Genomic DNA, 22,235 nt, shown 5'->3' with positions numbered 1-22,235 from the left:
TCGTCGATCTTAAGAAAGGCTGTGATAGGATACTTTGTAACGTAAATGCCGCCGAACGCGTCATAGCTTTCCAATAGCTGGCCCTCTCTCAGTGTACCCGCACTACTACAACTAACAGCTTGGTATTGCCATCGATGCGGCGTGAACGAAGTTCGATCCGGAGTAATGAACTGGTCTCTGAGTACTGATACTGATCAGAGGCCAATGTTCTTTCCCTACCTGGTAATTGAGTATTGATTGATCGCTTCCATTCCCCGTCTGCGTCGAGTATTGATTGACCGATACCGTTCCACCTCTTGCTTAGGCTGAGTACTGATCAGTCGTGTTGTCGGTTTTTCCGAGCGTCGCTAATATTTATTTTTATCCTAATGGAGCTACCAGTCACAATCTCTAAAGCTTATATACTGAGCACTCGATAAGAAAACAGTTTCCTATGAGTATAGGAACATTGTAAAAAATATATATAATGTGAGTAACATCTTATGTTAGCACAGGTATGGGAGGGACTGATATATTTTATGTGAAAGTATAATTCGATCAGGGCTCAGTGCTTAGTCCTAAATTATTGTTACTATAATAGTATTGAATCAGATAACAAAGAATTATTACAGTGGCATTCCTTGGTATTTATTATATGCTGATGATGTAATTTTACTTAAAAATAGGCTTAAAAATAATTTCTGAAAAAAATAGGTTTAACAATTAGTAGGAGAAAAACAGAGTACCTATCTAGAATGATAATATAGAGGTAAAGTTACTACTACAAATAAGGCGATAACTTTGCGTGTATACAGTAGAATAACAAGCGAATGGTGTGTGATAGGACGATCCCAATGAAGTAAACAGGAAAAGGCTGTATAGTACTGAACATTAAGCAGCTAAGAATGGTTCTGAAACTATTTTCTTCTGCCATATTTAACAGAGATATTTTTTATACGGGATTAAACCACAATTAATAATAAGTAATAAAGGAAGTTAAGTTAATCTTCGAGCTCTTAAACAGTCGCAAGTACCTGTTTAGCATAACTAAAACTGGGAATAAAAATATGAATAATTTCATAAGAACACCTATACCATAACACTTACCGTAAACAATCCGAAAACCCTTGTCTATATTTTTATCCATGATCATTTCAATTAAAAGCTATAAAGAATAATTTCCAAAACTAAACTTACTTCAGCAAATTTGTTCTATTGTGTTGCTCTGCTATTCTCCAGATTTCTGCTAAACTTCCTTTTTCGACCCAACCATTAATAATCACACAGAATATGGCAGCAAACATAAGCAAAGATTGAAATACATCTGTGACTAAAACGGCCTTCATTCCTCCTATTGTAGAGTAGAACGTGCAAACAATGCCTAAAAACAATTTTTATTGGCTTAGCGCATAATAGTTGATAATATAAGGAAGAACGCCGTCAACTTGTGAAGATATATCAAGTTTTATTTTGTGTAAAAAATTTATTCAATAATGATAAACAACATGGAGTATTTAATTTTCAAAGGTATCTATTCGTTCTATGCAGTTGACGGAAGGAGATACACGTCATGTTTAACACCTTAGCGCCACCATATAATGAAAATTATTTAAATTTTTTTTTGTAATAGTCTCAGTTTGGCTAAGGTATTTTATAATCTATTTGAATAATATTTTTGGGTATCTGTCTTTTTTTTTGTGAATTTTGAAAGGTTTTTTTGTGGCCTAAGGTTTTGCCACGAGGCCCAAATAATTTATATTGCTTCTACGGGACCATGTGGTACATACGTTATGCCGTGGCACTGCCTGGTATTCAAGGAAAAAGTAACCGTTTCGAGAATCAAGCGACTCGTGCAAGTGCAAGCCAGTCTGTTGTTAGCTCCTTAGATTAACAAAGTTTTTGAGCATAGCAATGCAGTAAAGTGAATGTAAACAAGGTGTACACACAATGGAAGATTACGAAAAAGGACACAAACGCATTTTACAGTTGTGGGATGAACTAATGTCGGATGACGAAAGTGATTCTGTAATAATAGTTAATGTTCATTCGTCTGATGCTTACTCTCCTAGTTCGCAAGCTTCGAGTGACTCGGAAGATGAAAATAGCGATGTTAGTGCAGTTTTTGTCTAAAAAAAACGTAAATTATATCAAGAAGTAAATGTTACAATGGATTCCGGAGCATCTTCAAGTAAATCAAAGAGTTTATCTGCCTCTAATGATGTTGGAGATTTTCCGATTAGCTCACAAACAGGGCCAGATAATATCCATTCAAATTTACAAAATGTAGACAATGTTAACGTGAATAGGTGAACTTGAGGGAAATAGGGTAACGAGGAGTAATGGGTAGTTAGAATCCCAAGTACAGTAGTAGGCAGAACAGTGTTATTAATAGTATTATTTGATATTACATATATATATATATATATATATATATATATATATATATATATAAATATATATATATATATATATAAATATATATATATATATATATATATATATATATATATATATTGTCATACTTCTTCTTTCTCAACCAAAGAAAACAATAAATAAAAAGATCCATCGGAATAAAATTTTAAGATATCATTATAAACAAAATGTATATAGTAATTTAAGATAAGATTTAGTGTAGATAAGAATAGAAATTTGTTTGGCAAACGACCTTTTCCGTTTCCAACAAAATTATCAAAAAACCCCTTTGTGTAGAATTAGAAGACATTTTACCTGAAAGTTAATCTTGTCATTGTTTGTGTATTAAATGACCATATACTAATCTTTGGAAACAGGTATAGATTGTGTATTAACAGACTGAGGATAGAAAAATCAATTTTTATTTATTCTTTCTCTGAAACAGTAATTTGGTCTTCCCAAATCATACACAGAATTTTTAGAACAAACATTGACAGTAGTAAACAAGATTTGAGCTTTTGATTGGATAGTCGTTTTTGAATGGTAATGCGGTTAGCCTGATTAGGAGACGGGGGGAGGCAGTTGTAATTTGGCCATCGAAGGAAACAGTCGTTTGTTAGAAGATAGGGTGTGGTTCGTGAGTTTGGATACCGGCATTGTGAAAAGAAGTGAATAGTTTTGCAGAAGGAGATAACAAGTAGATTAAAAGAGGTCCTTGTATCTACCGTGGGCATTTTGTGAAGTATATGTAAAAGTAGTTTTACGGCATCAAGTTGACAAAAGGAGGTCCTTGTGTCATAAATAAGTAGCTGAGTTTTTGGAGAAGTGAATCAGGTGTTTTTGTGTAGTATGCAGGAGGTTTGCAGAGACGTTAGGAAGGAGTCGAGGTGCCAAAGAGGAGAGATCACATCGTTGAGGAGACTGGATTTTTCTGGGTATGTGCCAACATACAATTCAATAAGAAAAAAAAAAGCTGTAAGTGTTTTGTATAATTGAAATTGGTATCTGTGAAGGATCTGTGTTGACATCATGGTCATTATCATTCAAATTTAAAGAAGTGAGTTTTGTTTGACTAATCAAAAGTTACAGTTTTGTTGTTTTTTGTTTAAAGTAAAGGAAAGTTTAAGTAAAATTGGTTTTCACTTATTATAAATTTATGTAGATTTAAAATCTTATTATTATAAAAATTTCATTTATTTTCTTGTATGCTGATTGATAAGATGACGGCAGAAGTTGAAAATTGTTTTATTCCTTTTTTATATAAAATAAAGAATGCTTAATTTTTGAAATATACTATTTTCTTTTATTATTATCCTTCTTCTCTATCTCGATAAAGGACAACTAGAAAATCTTTGAATCCATCGAACACAGGTAATAAAAGGAGTCTTATTTTACATTTGATAACAATTAAATTATAATTTTTTCAATTTCTCAATAAATTAAAATAAAAGTCAAAATAAACAATCATAACAATATATTTTAACGAGTGACTGCAGATATTGATTAAACCTTCCGTCGCTTTCGGAATATTTCTTGCATCGCAAACTGCTGCAGTAACAACTGGTGTTGATATGACCAAGAGGGAAGGAAGCGCCTGGAATATTACGGAGCCTCACGGTGTCTTACAGAGGGATTTTAACCAACCAATTCGAAGTGACCTCTGCGTAGATTATATCTTTGGTAGATTAGCATTAATTCTTGCATCGGTAATGAAATAAAAACACTTTTTTAAAGGCAAAAAGAGTCCAGCAAAGAGTCTAGGTTCGTAGAACAGTAGCAGAGCCCCGGCAAAGGGCTCCCAATATGTGCATTTTCAAAAATTTATTAAAAGTTTATAAAAGCAAACCCTGCAGTTAATCCAACTACCCAGAATTTTTTCGAACACCATGCATTTTGATTTCTTTGTCTTGATTATTAAGCCTTTTTCAGTACATTCGTTGTTTACAGCGTTTAACAGGGTCTTTCAAGTCTTCTAGACTCTTTGGTTCAGCGTAGGCATTAAAAAACATCAGTGACATAACACATCCTTGTCTGACACCACGTTTCATAGAACTTTAGCTGAAACCTCTTGATCCACCTTAATACAAGCTATCTGATTGTAGTAAAGATTTTTGAGCAATCTAATGTCATACGTGTCCAGTCCAAGCATTGAAATAGTAGTATATTTATGTGGTCCTCTATAACAGGCTTTTTCGAAACTGTAAATATTTTTCCTAAACGCAATGCTGTTTTGTAACAGTAGTTGAATGCAAAAAAGAGCTTCCGGAATACTCACACCGTTTCGGAAACCAAACTGCCCATCATTAATTATCCCTCCACAAAATTTATACATGCGACAATGCAATATTTTCATAAACATTTTGAGCGTGTGACTTATTAAACTGATAAGTCGATAGTCGCTACACTGTCTGGCATTCCTTTTCTTGGAAATATTTATAATATTGATAATAACCAGTTGTCTGGTAATTTACCTTACTGCATATCTTGTTAAAGAAGGAGGTGATAATCGCAACTCCCTCATCATCTAATAATTGTACCAATTCTGCAGGTATTTCGTCGGGACCAGAAGCCTTCCTTCGTTCCTCTTGGTCAATGGCCTTCTGAACTTCTGAGATTAGAATCAGTGGTCCAGTATCCCAGTTAGATGTTATTTCTTGGTCATCTTTAAATAATTCTATTATGTAATTTTTCCATTCGGTGAAACGCTCTTTAATATCACTTGCCTGTAATATTTTGCCCGTAAATTATGATTTTGTCTGTTAGCCCGTTTAGTTTTTTATGTAACTGGAAGCTGCCATGGCGTTGCTCCAGTTCTTCAATTTCTAAACAAGATTCTTGTAGCCATCGGTCTTTTGCTACTTTAGTTCTTTTTTGGATTTCTTTAGGTAAGTATTTTCTACTCTATTCTATTCTTTGTGTAGACAAAACAAATGTGTTTGTAAACATATCCAAATTTTCAACTGTTAACAATTCTATTTGTAATATATAACATAAATAATACGATAGATAACGTTATTTATATATATATATATATATATATATATATATATATATATATATATATAATTTAGCTCTCCTAGAAGGCCCATGGCTTGGGTTACTATTCTTTTCCATTCTTTTCTGTTTGTTGCTTTATTTTTCCAGTTTGGTATTTTAAGTTTTTCTATGTCTTTTTCAACATCCTTCTTCCACCTGGTTTTCGGTCTGCCTTTCTTCCTTTTCCCTCCTATTCCTCCCATTAGCATTCTTTTTGGCAGTCTCGTGTTTTCCATTCTTTGGATGTGTCCCAACCATCTCAGTCTTTGTGACTTTATGATCCCTACGATATTCGGCTCTCCATACATCTCCTCTAATTCCATATTTGGTCTTTTTATCCATATACCATTCCATAATTTACCTCCAAATATTTTCCTGAGGACTTTTCTTTCCCAGACTTGCAGCAAGACTTGCTCGGATTTGTTCATTGTCCATGTTTCACTGGCATATAATACAATAGGTCTTATTACTGTCTTATATATTCTTATCTTAGCCCTTCTAGATATGTTTTTGCTTCTTAATAAATTGTTTAGTGCAAAAATACAACGGTTACCGGCCATAATTCTCGCTTGGATTTCTTCCTTCATATTTGGTCTTCTCGTGAATGTCGCTCCTAAATACTGGAATATTTCTACTTCTTCGAATTTATATGTTTTTTCATCTGTTATTACTGTCAGATATTGTTCTTGTAGGTAATCTCTTTCTGTCCATTCCATATATTTGGTCCTTTCTTCATTTATGTACATCCCTTTCTTTCTCGCTTTCATTTCTAATCTTTTTATTATTTCTTTTAATTCTTGCTTACTTCTGGCTATCAGTACAATGTCGTGAGCGAATGCTAAGCATTGGTGTTTTCTTTGATATATAAGTCCTGACCTGTTGATTCCAGTTTCTCTGATGGTAACTTCGAGGACGATACTGAACAATAGCGATGACAGTGGGTCTCCTTGTCGCACCCCCTCACTAACCTCAAACTTATCTGTTTCTTCGCCATTTATTTTAACCCTATTCTCTGTTTTTCGGATTGTCACTTTTACCATTCTTATCAGTTTTTCACTAATTTCCATTTCACGTAGTGCTTTGTATATTTCTTTGCGCTTTATCCTATCGAACGCTTGTTTAAAGTCGATGAATAGGGCCATTGTATCTTTCCCATATTCGTAGCTTTCTGCTTGTATTTCGCGCAGTAGGAAAATTTGATCCACTGTGCTGCGCCCTCTTCTGAATCCACATTGATATTCCCCTATGTCATTATCTATATTTTGAGATAGCTTGTCTTTTATATATACTGCAAGTATTTTATATGCAACATTTAGTAGGGCTATTCCCCTGTAATTGTGGCATAAACTTTTGTCGCCTTTTTTGTGAAAAGGGCACAGTGTCGCTTCGGTCCATTCCTTCGCTAATTTTTCTTGTTCCCATATGTCTTTTAGCAACTTTTCAACAGTTATTTATATACAAATATTTAATATACAGACAATATTATACGATTAATTACAAATTTTGAATTTTATTACTATAGATTTGTAAATCCTTTCATTGGTGTAAATGGCGATGATATAAAAACCTAAAGAAAGCGATACCGGTCCAGGTGCACGGAGCGAATACAACCATCGACAAGTTCCTGTCAATGACAAATAAAATAAAATATAAAAGATTACCAGAGACCAAGTGGTATACCATTATTGACTATAGAATATGGAATGAAATATGGAAAATGCATCGGCACCGTTGTGTTCTGATAGACCAAAAAGTCAAAAATATGTTAGAATCAACATGATGAAAAAGATTCTGTATTATAATCGATTAATTAAACAAAATCATTTTGGTATTCTAAGATGGACATTCAAAGCAATCAAACAATAGCCTTGAAGCAATATGCTTGAAGATGAATTAAATAAATTTATTTTTGCATCTGCCTTGTGCCAACTTTTGAGTTTTTCTACTCTGACTGTTGTATGTAATCAGTGGCGGATCCAAGGGGGGGTCACGGGGGTCATGACCACCCCCAAAACAAAATTAAATATCAATCAAATAAAAAAAAATAATTTAAAACCCATCAACCCTATAAGCAGAAAGTTGAAATGATGAGTTGAAATGATTCAAACTCATTTATTCTACGGGTAAGTGTATAATTATACGGAAGCCTTTTTAAATTGCTCTTTAAAAAAATTAACAACTCTAAATACAGTAATACCTCGACTAAAACTTCCACGAATCCAGAGTTACGCGATTTTTAAATTTTGTCAATTCGTCATTTGAGTGCCAGAGGCTCGTATAGTTTCTCGTCAAACCTGTCGTCAAAACCAATCTGCTAACTCTTGCGAAGAATATTTCCGAAGATCTATTTATTTACCCCTTTTAGACAATATCTTAACTGATTTAGATGAACGACTTTCACCGAAAGTTATGAATCTATTTAATCTTCAAGTTGTTTTACCTAAAACTGATAATGCACCAGAAGATAAAGTTGCATTAACAAAATGTTGACACCAGGATATTATTGAACCAACTACTTACTGCATATTCCACAGTAGAACAAGAGTTTTCACTGTGGATTCAAAAGTGGAAATAAGTCGTGCAAAATAATGGAAAACTTCCTGATTGTATTTTAGAAGTATTAGAAAACTGCGATATTCATATGTATCCAAATATCAGAATATTTCTGCAAATATTAATTACACTGCCAGTCAGTGCATCAACAGCAGAGCGTTCTAAGCTTAAGCGTCTAAAGACTTGGCTTAGAAATAGAACTTCTGCGGAAAGATTAACTGGTTTAGCACTCATCAATGTGCATCCTGAAATTTCTCTAGATGTTGATGCAATCATAGAGCGAATTTATAAATCGGATAGGCGAAAAGAATACATTTTTATAAAATTATATAATATTTACTTATCTTATTCTTTTAGTATTTTTAATCACTGAACTTTTATTTACCACTCGTATGTTGCTGACAATTCGTGAGAAAAATTTCAATACCGAGTAAAAAAAATATTTCACTCAATTATAGCCTAATATGCCTAATTATAGAAATAACTATTCCTTAATTATATTATGTTTTTTGTTGAATACTACTACTACTTGTCGGTTTATAACGTTCTCCGCCGTTTTCTGACTTCCAATCGCCACTTAGTCCGGTTATTCCATAGGTCTTCTTCTATGGCCTTCTCTCTCAGTTCTTTATTTATTGCCAACTTTTTCTCGGTCAACCTCGTTTTCTCTTCCTTCTGGTTGTCATTTTAATATTTCTTTTGGTATTCGTTGTTCATCCATTCTTTGTATGTGTCCGAACCAGATAAGTTGTTTTGTTGTTAGGTCATCTGTGATTGTTCGTTTGATTCCCATTATTTCTCTAATGCGTTCGTTGGTAATCCTTTCTCTTCTAGATCTTCCTGCAGCTCTTCTCCAAAAATCTATTTCCGTCGCTTTCAGTTGGACTTCATTTTTTTGTTGAATAAATTAATTTAAATAAAATGCTATTTACACTTATTCTTAAGGTTTCTTCTTCATTACGGAAGGATGTCTATAACTACAGCAAATTGCTCTCTATCTTGAGCTGTTCTAAGTGTCGAATGTGTGTCCATGCCTGTCCAGTCTCTTACATTCTTCGGCCAGGAGCATTTTTTTCTTCCTGGACCTCTGTTTCCTTTTACTTTCCCTTCCATTATGAGTCGTAGAAAATTATATTTTTCTTCTCTGTAAATATGTCCTAGATAACTCGTTTTTCTGTTGTTTACAATATTTAGGAGTTCTGTCTCAGTCCACATTCTTTTCAGCACCTCATTATTGGTCACGTACTATGTCCACGAAATCTTCAGCATTCTTCGAAAAACGCACATTTCAAAGGCTTCTATACGCCTCATACTTGTAATTCCGAGTCCATGTTTCCCCTCCGTATAGCAATAAGGAATAAATGAATATTTTTACAAATCGATATCGGATATCCAACGATAAGATAGAGTTTATTAGGAATGTAAAATACTTTCATTAATGTTTACACTTACATTGAGTTATTGCATTTAAATTACTTAACTTTGGTTTATACTTATTTATCCTTGGTTTGTTCTTGATTTTGTAGCTATAGGATAAGTGGGTTTAAATTAATTGTCTTTAAAATACCTTGTTTAAATTAACAGTCCTTGATTTTTCAGTATTTATATTTTAATAACTTTCCTTTGGTTTAATAGTCTTGTACACTTGATTTTACTGTCATAGAGTATGCGGGTTTAAATTATTTTTTTTTGTTTAAGTTTAAGACCCTTTAATGTTGTACCCTTCTTTGCACCCGTAAGGTATTTGGGTTTTAGTAACTACTCATTGGTTTAATATATCGCCTAAAATAATTATTGAGAAACTGGTTCGTAAAGATGCAAAAATCTAAATCCTGTATCAAAATCACCCTTAAGACCCATGACCCCCCTGACAAAAATTTCTGGATCCGCCACTGTATGTAATAACATGAGCAGGTAGTTTTGGTCGTTTTGACGCCAAAAGTTTTGGAGATCATTTTGAAATTTTTTATTACTAGTTCTAATGTTCCAGTGAGTATATACTTACCTACAGATAAAATTGCTGATAACTTGCTTATACCTGTAAGAGCTTCTAACACTAAGGCGGGTGCGTATAACACTACTCCCATATATAAAGTCATTTGTAGAGTATATGACAAAGAAGCTGCCAGTCTTGCTGTTTTGCCAAATCTCCTTTCTAAGTACTAAAAAGAAATTTAATGAATTAAATCAAATCAGAGGCTTCTACGATTTTTCGCGTCTGAGCCGTGTCTTTTTTGGACTTTCTGAATGTTGGAGGGCACTTACAGTAACTCAAATACAAAGTGTTGAAACGTGAATATTAGTAAACGATATTTAGTACTTGAACCCCCACTCCGTGCTGTTAAATTTTGAGTTATCGTAATTAATAGATTTTCCCTAATTAATAGTTGCGATATTAACACTTCGGATTTGTTTTTATTATTTACTATTAATTAAAATATATGTTCTTTTAGACTAAAACAAGTGCGACTTAAGGCTGTTTTAGCAGTCCAAGCACACTGCGATTTGAAATGGGCGTATCACTTACTTTTCTACACTGCTTACGCGAGACCATCTTCACTCAGTGCCGCCGGCCGACGGGTAGTTTAATGACAACAAATACATTATTCTCCATTCAAATTAGTTTTAACACGAACTAACTGACCGTACGTTCATGAGATTTGACGTCACGAAGGCGATAACGATGAAACTAAGCGCCAATGATGAGTAACACGTTTCACTATTAGATTTCAGTATTTTTTAGCAATTTTCTTTAAAGTTGGAACACGCTTTTCTCGATTATTACTAGACATGATACTATGACTAACCAGATAGGATCTTCCCGTAGCACAAAATCGGTCGTGTTCGCGCATGCCGTCATTGGAGATCAGATTTGAATTCTTGTTAAAGTTAAATGGGATTTTTATGCATTATGTGATGAAATTATTTAATTAGCAAAATAATAATATTAAATAAAGGTTTAATAATTACAATAATCGTACACAAAAGGATATCTCCAATCTATTTAATAAAGATTATTTATTGACACATACAAAAAACTGACATTACGAACGTGCAAGTCTCCAATTACGTCACGACTTATGCGCAATATCGTATCTTCTTAATCATAGTATCATGTTACTAGACACAGAAAGGTGAAACAAAAATCAACGATTACAGAAAAAAAAAACTCTTTCGAGTGATGGGCGTAAAAAGTTTGGTTATAACAGAACGTTAAACAGTATATTCCAATTTTTCAACAGAAGTTTAAAAAAAATAAAAAAAGTAAAACCATCAGTTTAAAGGCAACATAATTTCGAATAACGTGACCAAATTTCGAGACATTTTGTCGGTAAATAACAGAGAAAACACTGTCCCTAGGTTTTGGTGCACCGATAAAACAGCCTTTTGCGGTCGCTGTCATTGCTGTCTTTTTTTCTATTTATTCTAAAGAACTCCTGTTTGGTAGTATTGAACAAAACATGTTAATAGGCTACAGTTGAATTTAAAATTGAATTATGTGTTCTTTCATTTGGTTCAAATAAAAATCAAGTTTTTATAAAATATTACAATTTATTGTTAAATTTTATAAGCATATTTTAAACGCAAACATAAATTAAATTTAACTTGAACTTTTGTTACAGACTAGTGTATATTGGGTGTTTCAAAAAGGTATGTCATAAATTAAATCACGCATTCCGGGGACAAAAATAAATTGATTGAATCCAACTTAGGTACCTTAGTACAAAAGTATACACAAAAAAAGTTATAGCCCTTTGATGTTACAAAATAAAAATTGTTTTTTGCATTATCTCCTAAACTACTTGACATTTTGTAATAAAAATGGACACGTTACTTTCTTGTTCTGAAAGCATTTTTCATAAAAAAGAAACAACAAAACCTAAGCGGACAGAAAAATTTTAAGGGGGGTGTGCTAAAACCCGCCAAACTTTTGAGTACTTACATTCAAATCAAATGAATTTTGTGGCATCATTAGTTTAACACATTATTTTTAAAAAACTTTTGCGACTTATCACTTTTTCGAAAAACTAGTTGTTTCCTAGTTGGCCATAAAATTACAATTAGTTTCTACGGATACAATAATTACAAACATATATAAGTTAAATAGTCGTTATAGTAGTCCATTAACAAGATTTTCTAATAGGGCTAGTTTTCACCCTCAAAATAATAAAAATCTACCAACAGTACAAGTTCAAATGTGAAGTGGAGGGTAATTAGAATCCCAATCCAAATTTACATGTAATTCGGTGGTGACACGGCAAATTACATCACCGATCGCCGATACAAAGGTATCGGCGTACTTCACGTTCATTTACTGGCCTACAAGAATAAGAAGGAGTAGACTAAGCTAACAGCGTTGCCAAATGTATCCGTTGTGTATTTATTTCTTCCAACGCAGTGTACTTCCAAATAAGGCAGTAAAAAAGCGAATGAAAACCAACAATTAATCGGTATTTATTATCATTCTAATTTTTGTCTAATAGTCTAATTGAGAAATGATAGGGTGCAATTTATTGTTACGATAAATTCTGACCCAAAACGGTAAACATGTTTATTACTAATATGCTTATTCATTCGAGTATTTTCTAGGTAATGCCTACCTGACACACGATGTTATAAAAACAACAGTTCGAAATTTCTGGAGACCCGCCGATGTGAGAATACCTGTTTGCCGTTATTATTTCGCCACTCAGTCTAGTCGAGAGGGTTTTCGACTTTTCGAGATAACGGCAGTTTATGTATATAAATAAAACATTTTTATATGGAGGAACAGTTAATTCTGAAGATTCGCGCCGCGTGTAAAATGTTACGTTCGTCAAATAAATTGTACAGTAGTTTAATAAACTGATATAAATTACCGTGTGTTTTAATAAATTAAAATAAGAACAATATAATAAATTAGTAAAGAATTAATAAAGACATTATAAATTAAATAAAGACAAAACAGTTAAATAAAATCACTACATTATTTTGAACAAAACAAGATATTATTTAAATCTAAAACCGATTAATATTTTTGACATACCTTATACCAAACAAACGTACAAATATGTCTGTCTAGATTTTAGCGTTTTCTTATACAAATAAGATTTACTTCGGTACTATTGCAAATTGATTCCAAATATTTTAAGGTACGTACCTCATAAGCACTGGTGGCTTGTAATTTGAAAAATACTGGTAGGTAATAATATGCTGCAATAAACGTAAAAATTCCATAAGAAAAATTTATAACAATAAATTGTATTCCATAGGAATAATTCTCACTCGATACTCCTAGCAGAGTAATAGCCGACATAAACGAGGCCATTAATGAAAAGGCTACTGGTGTGATGGACATATTTTTGTCTGCTAATAAATATTCCTAAAACAAAAAAAACAGTAAAAATATTTTAAATAAAATGAAAAAGACAGCAAAGATTTGATTTCACGTACAAAGCGTCTATGTATCTGTTGATACGTATTTCGACTTAACAAGTCTCATCAGAACAGTTATGCATAGCCGTTCTCAACATGAAAAATAATCTTTTCTGTCTTTTAAGAAGCAACAATAAAATGGCTTCGTTATGAACGCAATAGCGACATCTGATAGAAAAATCGGTAAGATAGTTTCGAAACAAATTCAGATTTCGGCTTTAATCTGAACCTTCTATAAATGCAAGGTATAACAGACGTTGATAAAGATGTTAATAGAGACATGGGGAACGACATAACGAAGCCATTTTATTGTTGCTTCTTAAAAGACAGAAAAGATTATTTTTCACGTTGAAAACGGCTATGAATAACTGTTCTGATGAGACTTATTAGGTCGAAATACGTATCAACAGATACATAGACACTTTATACGTGAAATCAAATCTTTGCTGTCTTTTTCATTTTATTCGGATCTACTCTGTATGAGTACAAGAAACAAATTCGTTAAGGATTTCTGCTTAGTTGATAGACATGTCGTGGAATGCAAATTTTAGATTCCCCATTTCTCCATTAACATCTTTATCAACGTTTGTTATACCTTGCATTTATAGAAGGTTCAGATTAAAGCAGAAATCTGAATTTGTTTCGAAACTATCTTACCTATTTTTCTATCAGATGTCGCTATTGCGTCCATAACGAAGCCATTTTATTGTTGCTTCCTAAAAGACAGAGAAGATTATTTTTCACGTTAAGAACGGCTATGAATAACTGTTCTGATGAGACTTATTAAGTCGAAATACGTATTAACAGATACATAGACGCTTTGAACGTGAAATCAAATCTTTGCTGTCTTTTTCATTTTATTCGGATCTACTCTGTATGAATACAAGAAACAAATTCGTTATGGATTTCTGCTTAGTTGATAGACATGTCGTGGAATGCAAATTTTAGATTCCCCATGTCTCTATTAACATCTTTATCAACGTCTGTTATACCTTGCATTTATAGAAGGTTCAGATTAAAGCAGAAATATGAATTTGTTTCGAAACTATCTTACCGATTTTTAAAAATATTTCAATACAATTTTAAAAGATTATTGGCCCCGATTCTCGTATTTAAAGAAAAGTTATATATTTGGAAGTGTCGTTGAAGAAAAATATTTTTAGAAACTCTCGTAACATGCTTGCAATCAAAAATAACACTGGAAAACACATGTTTTGTCCTATTTATTATTTCCTCTAATATTTCTTGTGTATTTAACAATACGATTTAACAATGAATTCAAGGTATCCGGGTCAGAATATCATAATATTCTCTCAGTTTCTGAGCATATATTTGGCTGTACGTAGTAATCTCCTTCTTTACGGTCTTGATCTTGAAGACACACACTATGTATAAAACATATATCAAGGAATTGTTTTGATATTATAAGTTCAGTTTGATTTCAGGATAGTTTTGTATATCAACAGTTCACTTTTATTGCTAATCTTGATTTTTAACCTACTCTCCAATATAGGTTATCGGAGACCAATTATTGTTTTCTTTTCTTTTCTTTTGTTAAGACATATGAGCAGGTTAGTCTAGTATTACTGAAAGCAACTTGGCTGATTCGGCTTCATTTACTCTCTCGTAGTCTCTATTTTTTAACCAATTGGGTTAGGTTAGGTTGAATATGAGTGGGCACTTAACCACACTTCCAGCCTTTTGAACAAAGTCTATTATGGCCTTAGGTGACAATCATACGAATTGTAGGGCTCGGGTTGATAATGTTCAAATATATCCTAGCCTTATTCTATCCAACCCTTGGCAGTTTCATAAAACGTGTTTAGCCGTCCCATCATCAGCCTGAATGCAATTCGCACTTTCTATCAGTCCGATTTTGTTCATGTGCCCCTTGAAGCGACAGTGTTTTGTTAGAGGACCTACGACAATATGCAGATAACTCATATTCATATCTAGTAGATCCCTCGATCACTTCTTCAAAGGTTCATATATAAAAGCCTTCGATTGTTTGAGACCCATTTAATCGTACCAGTAGTTTTATTGCCTCCATCTCTTGACTGTGCTTCTTGCTGTGCCAACAACAAGTTCTGGGTCCATAAATGTTCCTTTTGTCCCTCCACTGGCAAGTAGGACCGCTTTTTCGTTCCTTTCAATGCCAGTATTTCCAGGCACCCAGAGTAAACTTACTCTATTACTTTTACCGATCCGAATCAGATTCCAAAGACAGCTTTCATCTAACTTGGAGTCAATATGATTCGATTCCAGTACCATTAATGCTGCATGGCTATCAGATATAATTTTTATAGATCTGTTACTGCATTTCCTCTTTATTAGTTCCTTCAGACATATCTCTATAGCATAAATTTCAACGTAAATGGCTTTTCGAAATTATATTTAGCTTGCATTGCATTTGGTACCATTTCTAACTCCAGGTGATGTTTAATGGCTTGCTTCCTAGCGTCTTATCAGCCTTCTATATGCTCCTACCTTCGCTTTCTTCTCCATTCATATATATATATATATATATATATATATATATATATATATATATATATAAGATCAATAGAGTTCAAGCATGACCTCCATGGAAGGTAGTTGACATCGCGCTCCTGTTATGATTAACTTCTTGTTAAAGAAGTTAATCTTAACTTTTCATTAAAGCTTATTCAGCTTCTCATTTGTGGTCTTTTGTTTGCATTATATTAGTGCACCATACGTAATCATAGGTCTGACTACAGTCATATATCGCCAGTACTCTTGTTTGGGTTTCATACCGCATGTTTTCTCACATATCCTTCATGTGGCATGACATGTGCAAAGCGAAAGCTTTGCTTTGTTGGTTATTCTTCTCAAATGGGCGTTCCATGCAAGCCGCTTATGTAGTATTACTCCTAGAAATTTGACCTCATTCGCCTCTTTGACAGTTTTTACATACATCATCAGTTGGCGCTACAGCCCTTCGTGAGCCTTGGCCTGTATCAAAACATTCTTCCATCCTTCCCTATCGAGTGTCTGTCTTCTCCAGCCCCTCACTCCAATCTCCAATCTCCCTCAGATCTTCCTAGGATCTTCCTGTACATCGTAGTTTTTACATACAGTCTTTTCATATATGACTGTCACACCACCTAGTAAGGATATTTAATGTTTTTTGGAGTGTGGTGTGGTGGATAGACCATACTTTCCTCTTACCATAAAAATTAGATCATCCACATAGGCCTGCACTTCTACCCCCTGTGCGTCAAGAAGCAAGATTAAGTCTTCCTCCACGGAGTGACCCCGGAAGGGGAGAAAGTACTACCCACCGTGGGCCCCTTCAGCTGTCTTGGCCAAAATCTCATCTCCTTGCTTCTTGCATCTCCTATTTTCCAGAATTGCTTTGATCCAGTTGCATACGATAGAGGATATCCCTTTTGATGCTGCTGAACCAATTATAAAATCAGATACAAGACTGGTTCGAGAACACTTTCCTGTTGAAAATTGACTGGTCCCAATTAACTAAAACGTGATCGGGTATTATTTATTGGTTTATCAGAATTAGTTTACTTCTTGCAGGCAACAGTATTTCCACAATCTTAAAAACGATTGGTAGCAATCTAGTAGATACACAAGACATTATTTCTATCTGAGCAACTTTCCACATCAGAAGAAAATACAACAAATATATGTAACATATATAGGGTGAGATATAAAAACCTCTTTCTTGGTAATCCGTTTTTAATCATTGTTATTGTAAAAAATAAATGTCTCTAAAAATATTGTTCCTTATAGAAAGCTGTGAAGATGGCATATTACATGCCGAAAACACTCAGCTGATTATAATAAAAAAATTTACACACTATCAAATTTTCTGAGAATATACACCTGTTGCCAGTTTGACCTACATTTTAGAAGTGTATACAAGTCATACAGTCTTTTTCCAATCCAAATTATTTTATTGACTTTGCCAAATAACAAATTTTGGTAGTCTCTCAATATTATAGGAAGGTTTTAAGTAGAATAAGAAGGAATCTGACACATAGAAGAATGATAGCCTTGACCGTTATCAATCTCTGATAAAAATGGCAAAATAAAAGGAAATAAAAATTAATAAAATGCAAAAAATATACGTGAAATCTTACCTGTGCTGTTTTTTGTTTACCCCCTGTGAATCTATAATATATTCCTATAGAGGATGAGATGAGTAATACTATAGCTATAACTACGTAGTCCCATAAACCAAACAGGGGTTGAGCATTCATCGTTTAAATTTTCTTAGGAACTACAAACCTGAAAAAAGAGTTGAATTATTTTTAGTAACATACAGACATAGGTACAAAAGAGCATTCCAGGAAGTTTCAAGTTTAAGTAGACAGTAAAACAGAACATCGACGATTTACCAGTTAAATGATAAATATAATAAGTGGTCTGATATGTAATCTCATTAGAAATAAAAAACATGTTTTTCCTAAAAATTATTTTATTTTATTCGGTAAAGTCTTCTTTTATCTCAATACAACGATTCCAGCGATTTTATATTTACGGTGAAAGCTTTATGCCTTCCGAATAATACGATTGTTTTGCTGTTTTTGAATAAGCTGATTTTTATTTACGAGTCATCTCTAAAGATTTAGGAACACATAATAATCGAAGGGAGCAAAATCAGTAGAATAAGCCGGATAAAAATCAGTTCGAATCCTAACTCATGAATTTTTGCCATTGTCATATCGCTCTTGTGAGCCCGTGCATCGTCTTGGAGAAACAAAACTGTTTCTTCTGCACATGGGGCCGTTTCTCATTGAGTCCCTGCTTCAAATGTTGGATTAAATGAAACAATTTAACAAAATGTTAAAGTTAAATGAAACAGTTTCTTAGAATGATTTTATTTTTGATATTATCCAAAGCACCAATCACGATGAAAATCGTAATAAGTCTATATATTCCGAAAAGCAACGGTAGGGTAAACCATACAGTTATTGGACACTTAAGAAAATTTCAACTTTAAAAATTCGTAATTCACATTGTTCTCTGCAGATTGAATTGAAATTTATACAAAAGGTAGTCTAAACAGTTTATTACAATATGGATAAAAGGATTTAAAGAAGGTGTTAAATATTTTTTGTCAATATATATTTATTAAAAATAGTTACAAAAATTATAGTTATTGGACAGTTTATTTAGTTACAGGACACTCAAAATTAGTTATTGGACGACTGCTTTAACACAATAAAAAACTAGAAACAAATGAAAATTACAGGAAAAACCTAAGATTTCTGTGCGGTGTGGGGTACCTATATACAGTTGACACAATTAAATTTTATAAATGCTTTTGTGCTTCTTTGTATTGAGTGAAAAGTTCGTCAATGTCTTCATCCTCACTGTCTTGGTTACTGTTATTAGCATCAGAATCACTATCCTGGAGATTGAAGCATTGTGACATATAAATAGATCACCATCGTTAGGTATATGCTGTCTATGATTAACAGGAGTACAAGATTCGTGATAATAAAGATTACAGTCATCGCATTTTAATTTGTTCAATTGAATATCATTTGAACAAATAAAACATTTGACTTTTTTTGAATTCTTTTTCTTGCTACACTGGTTTATGGTTAATTTTTCTTCTCTTTTCCGTTTCCTTTCTTGTTTTTGTTTTTCCTGCTCTTCTTTTATCTCCTCCTTTTTCCGTAACATTTCTTGATATCGTGCAGATGTAATAGCAAAAGGAAGTCGTTCCGTGTTACGTTTATTTTTTCTTTCCGGTATAGTAGGAGAAGTTAAAAAGTTACCCAACAATTCGTGTTTAACAATAATTTTACTTGTAGAGGGTAAGTCATAAACATTAGTTTTATATTGTTGAAAATGGATATCATTGGTACTGCTACTCTCAGAAATATTTACATTTTCAATACCACTCTGTTCTGATGTTTTTATTTCAGTATTTTTAACGGGAGATGTGATAACCACATTTTGAATAATATTAATGTTTGTGTCTCTATTTTTTAGAACCATTGGGTTATCCGAATGTTTTGGATCATGTTCAAAAAAATTCCAAATTTTGAACAACAAATTCAAATTATCATCGCTAGGTAGATTATTCTTTGGATTTTCTTTTAAATTCTCTAAGCTATGAACTTTTTCAGGACCTAAGATATTTACAAAAGTATTATAGTCCATCTTGGGTTTCTTTTGATGATCTGAAATGATTAAATTTTTTACTACTTCTTTGCCTAAACATTTTGTGTAGTCAATAGCATCTGCATTAAATGGAAACAATCCGCAAGCCTTGAAACCATTTACTACTGTTTCAGTTTTACAGCTTTTTTTTATAGCTTGCTCCAATATAGAAGCAAATAGAAACGTCACAGGGTTGTAAAATCCTTGTGGCGTTAGGATAAAGTGCAATCACTTCAATCTGCAGTTCATTACACAATAGACTTAATTGGTAACTTAAGTGACTCTTGTGCCCATCTACAAAAAGAATAACTGGAAGCTTAATATTATTTTCAATTAAGTGTGGGTAAAAAACATTCGCAATATACTGATAGAATGTCTCTGCCGTCATCCAACCATTATCGCTACTGCCCACACCCCATTTAGGATTAATACCTTGAGCAACCTTTTCAGGAATACGTTGATAAGGATAAATAACCATAGGCACGCAAATTTTACCGTCTGCTGAAAACGTAAACATCATAGTGACGTTTTCTTTTAAAGAGCTTTTTTCAACGTTATAAACATTTTTGAAACCTTTCATAGCATATACTTTTCCAGTAGATGGACATATTTGAAATCCTGACTCATCTCCATTAAAAATTCTTGATGGATCAGTTAGAACTTCTTCTAAATGTTTTTCTTTAACATAGGTTTCAATATTTTTAAACCAGTTTTTGATGTCTCGTTCACATACACAAGCGCTAGCTGCCGTCACACCTTCACTTGTCCTTCTAGAAACCCCTGGATGTCGCTTCAAAAATCCCTAAAAAAAATCAAACGATGAATACAGATTATAATACATTTTTTTGGTGACTTACTTTTAACCATCCATCTCCAGGTCGATTATCTTTAAAGTTATTGGGGCGCGGATTTTCGATTAAAAATTTTTGCACGCTGCTTTTTAAATCGTTAGCCTTTTTGGGGAAACCTTTTGAAGCAGTTTCTTGTATCCATTTGGAAGATTGAATGTAAAATAAAATAATGCTATGGGTTAAGATAAATTAAATGAATTTACCTAACCAGAGTATTCTCCTCCTCGCAAGTTAAAATAGGAGACGGTCCAAGTGTATCTTTATGTTCCGGATGTTTTAATTTAAATTCTATAGTGGACTTCGGAATTCCATATTTTTTTTCAGCTGTTCTATATGATTCAGTGCCATTTTGGACATCCTTAACAGCTTCTATAAGTTTCATCTTATCATATTTTCTAAGTTTAGGCATTTTACTACAATCCTAAAAACTCCATTTTTAGTGATTGGACGGTCAAATTTAGTTATTGGACAGCTGTCCAATAACTGTCAAATCGATTACTAAATTAATTTTACTGCTATCTCCAGTTAATTATACGTAAATCCGTTGAAAATTGTAGAAATATGTGGTAAGTGTAGTTCTCTAGTGATTGGACAGGTGTCCCATAATAGAATTAAGCAAGTTTTCTAGTTTAGTTATTGGACAGATGTAATTAAATCCGAATTGAAATTTCTATTACTGTACCAGATCTACCTTAGGGACTATAAGTGCCTTTACTACACCCTTTTAAATAAAAATACAATCTTATCTTAAAAATACCACGTAGTTTTAAAAAAAAAAGTCAGAGCAGATGCTTAACACAATGCTTAAATGTCACTTCACTCACATAACCTAAAAATATTTACCGCCAAAATCACAGAACCCGTTAAAGGCAGAACATAGACATAAGAATGAACGTAATATAGAAACGAGTAGTGCCACCTAGTGAAATATACTCTTGTTGGCACTTGCAGAAATCTTATTCTCGTAAGTTAACACTGTAATGTCCAATAACTGTCTCGTGTCCAATAACTGGCGTTTTACCCTATATCAATTTGTTTATGTATAGTTTAAACTGACTTTTGCAATATAAAATCAAAATAAAATTAAGCATTTTTAAACGATTCGTACCAATTTTTAGTCCGGTGCGATTTTTTTTAACCTTACTCCTATTTTTCGAGTTAACTTGACCGGGCTATTGTAATATAAGATAATAAAAAGGTATATCAGTGATCGACATTGACAATCACTAGTCTATTCAGATAACATTACCTTAGAGTAGTATTTACCACATGCAGCACGTAAAAAATATTTATTTATAAACTGTAGGGAAAATTCATCCTCCTTCTAAAATAATATGTCTATCACGTGCATTTATTTAAATAAAGGAACTTGCTCTACTTCTACACAGACAGTTAGAGAACAATATCAATTTATTAAAGTATCAATGTTTCATGTTAAATGCTTTGGAATGCATGATAATTAACAAGCCATGCCAAAACAAATATTCCAACCTTTAGACTACTAGAATGTTTATTTCCAGTATAGTAGTTATCGATAACTTTAATTAAATCGATCGTAGACAAGTTAACTGATTACGAAGTTGGGATAAACAATAACAACAATAAAATATTATTTAGCATTTCATATATTTGTATGAATTATATGAATATGAATGTAAATGAAATTCAGTCGGAATTTCAGGTTTATTTCATTTTTTAAACTCTTTTGTCTATTCGATATTTCGAATATAGGCTTCTCCCATTTTCTTCCATGCTTATCTTTCACATGTCAGACGTTTCCGTGTTGATCCTGCAACCTTTTTGATGTCATCGATCCACCGCATTTGGGGTCTTCCT

The 22,235-nt window shown here is 33.0% G+C and overlaps 1 protein-coding gene across 1 annotated transcript in view; it reads right to left on the bottom strand.

The window, feature by feature from the left end:
- Positions 1–22,235, bottom strand: part of LOC140441916 (putative sodium-dependent multivitamin transporter) — a 68,484-nt gene that overhangs the window by 25,279 nt on the left and 20,970 nt on the right. The window contains exons 2-5 of the mRNA XM_072532914.1: positions 17,514–17,661; positions 13,121–13,342; positions 9,986–10,142; positions 1,177–1,360 (exon numbers count right to left, since the gene is read on the bottom strand). Coding sequence (XP_072389015.1) covers positions 1,177–1,360; positions 9,986–10,142; positions 13,121–13,342; positions 17,514–17,633 — 683 coding nt within the window. The 5' untranslated portion in view covers positions 17,634–17,661. The remainder of the gene's footprint in view (positions 1–1,176; positions 1,361–9,985; positions 10,143–13,120; positions 13,343–17,513; positions 17,662–22,235) is intronic.

This window comes from Diabrotica undecimpunctata, chromosome 5 (assembly GCF_040954645.1).
Source record: "Diabrotica undecimpunctata isolate CICGRU chromosome 5, icDiaUnde3, whole genome shotgun sequence".
NCBI lineage: Eukaryota > Metazoa > Arthropoda > Insecta > Coleoptera > Chrysomelidae > Diabrotica > Diabrotica undecimpunctata.
The sequence above is the reverse complement of the archived record's forward strand: the minus strand, read 5'-3'. Positions and strand labels throughout refer to the sequence as shown.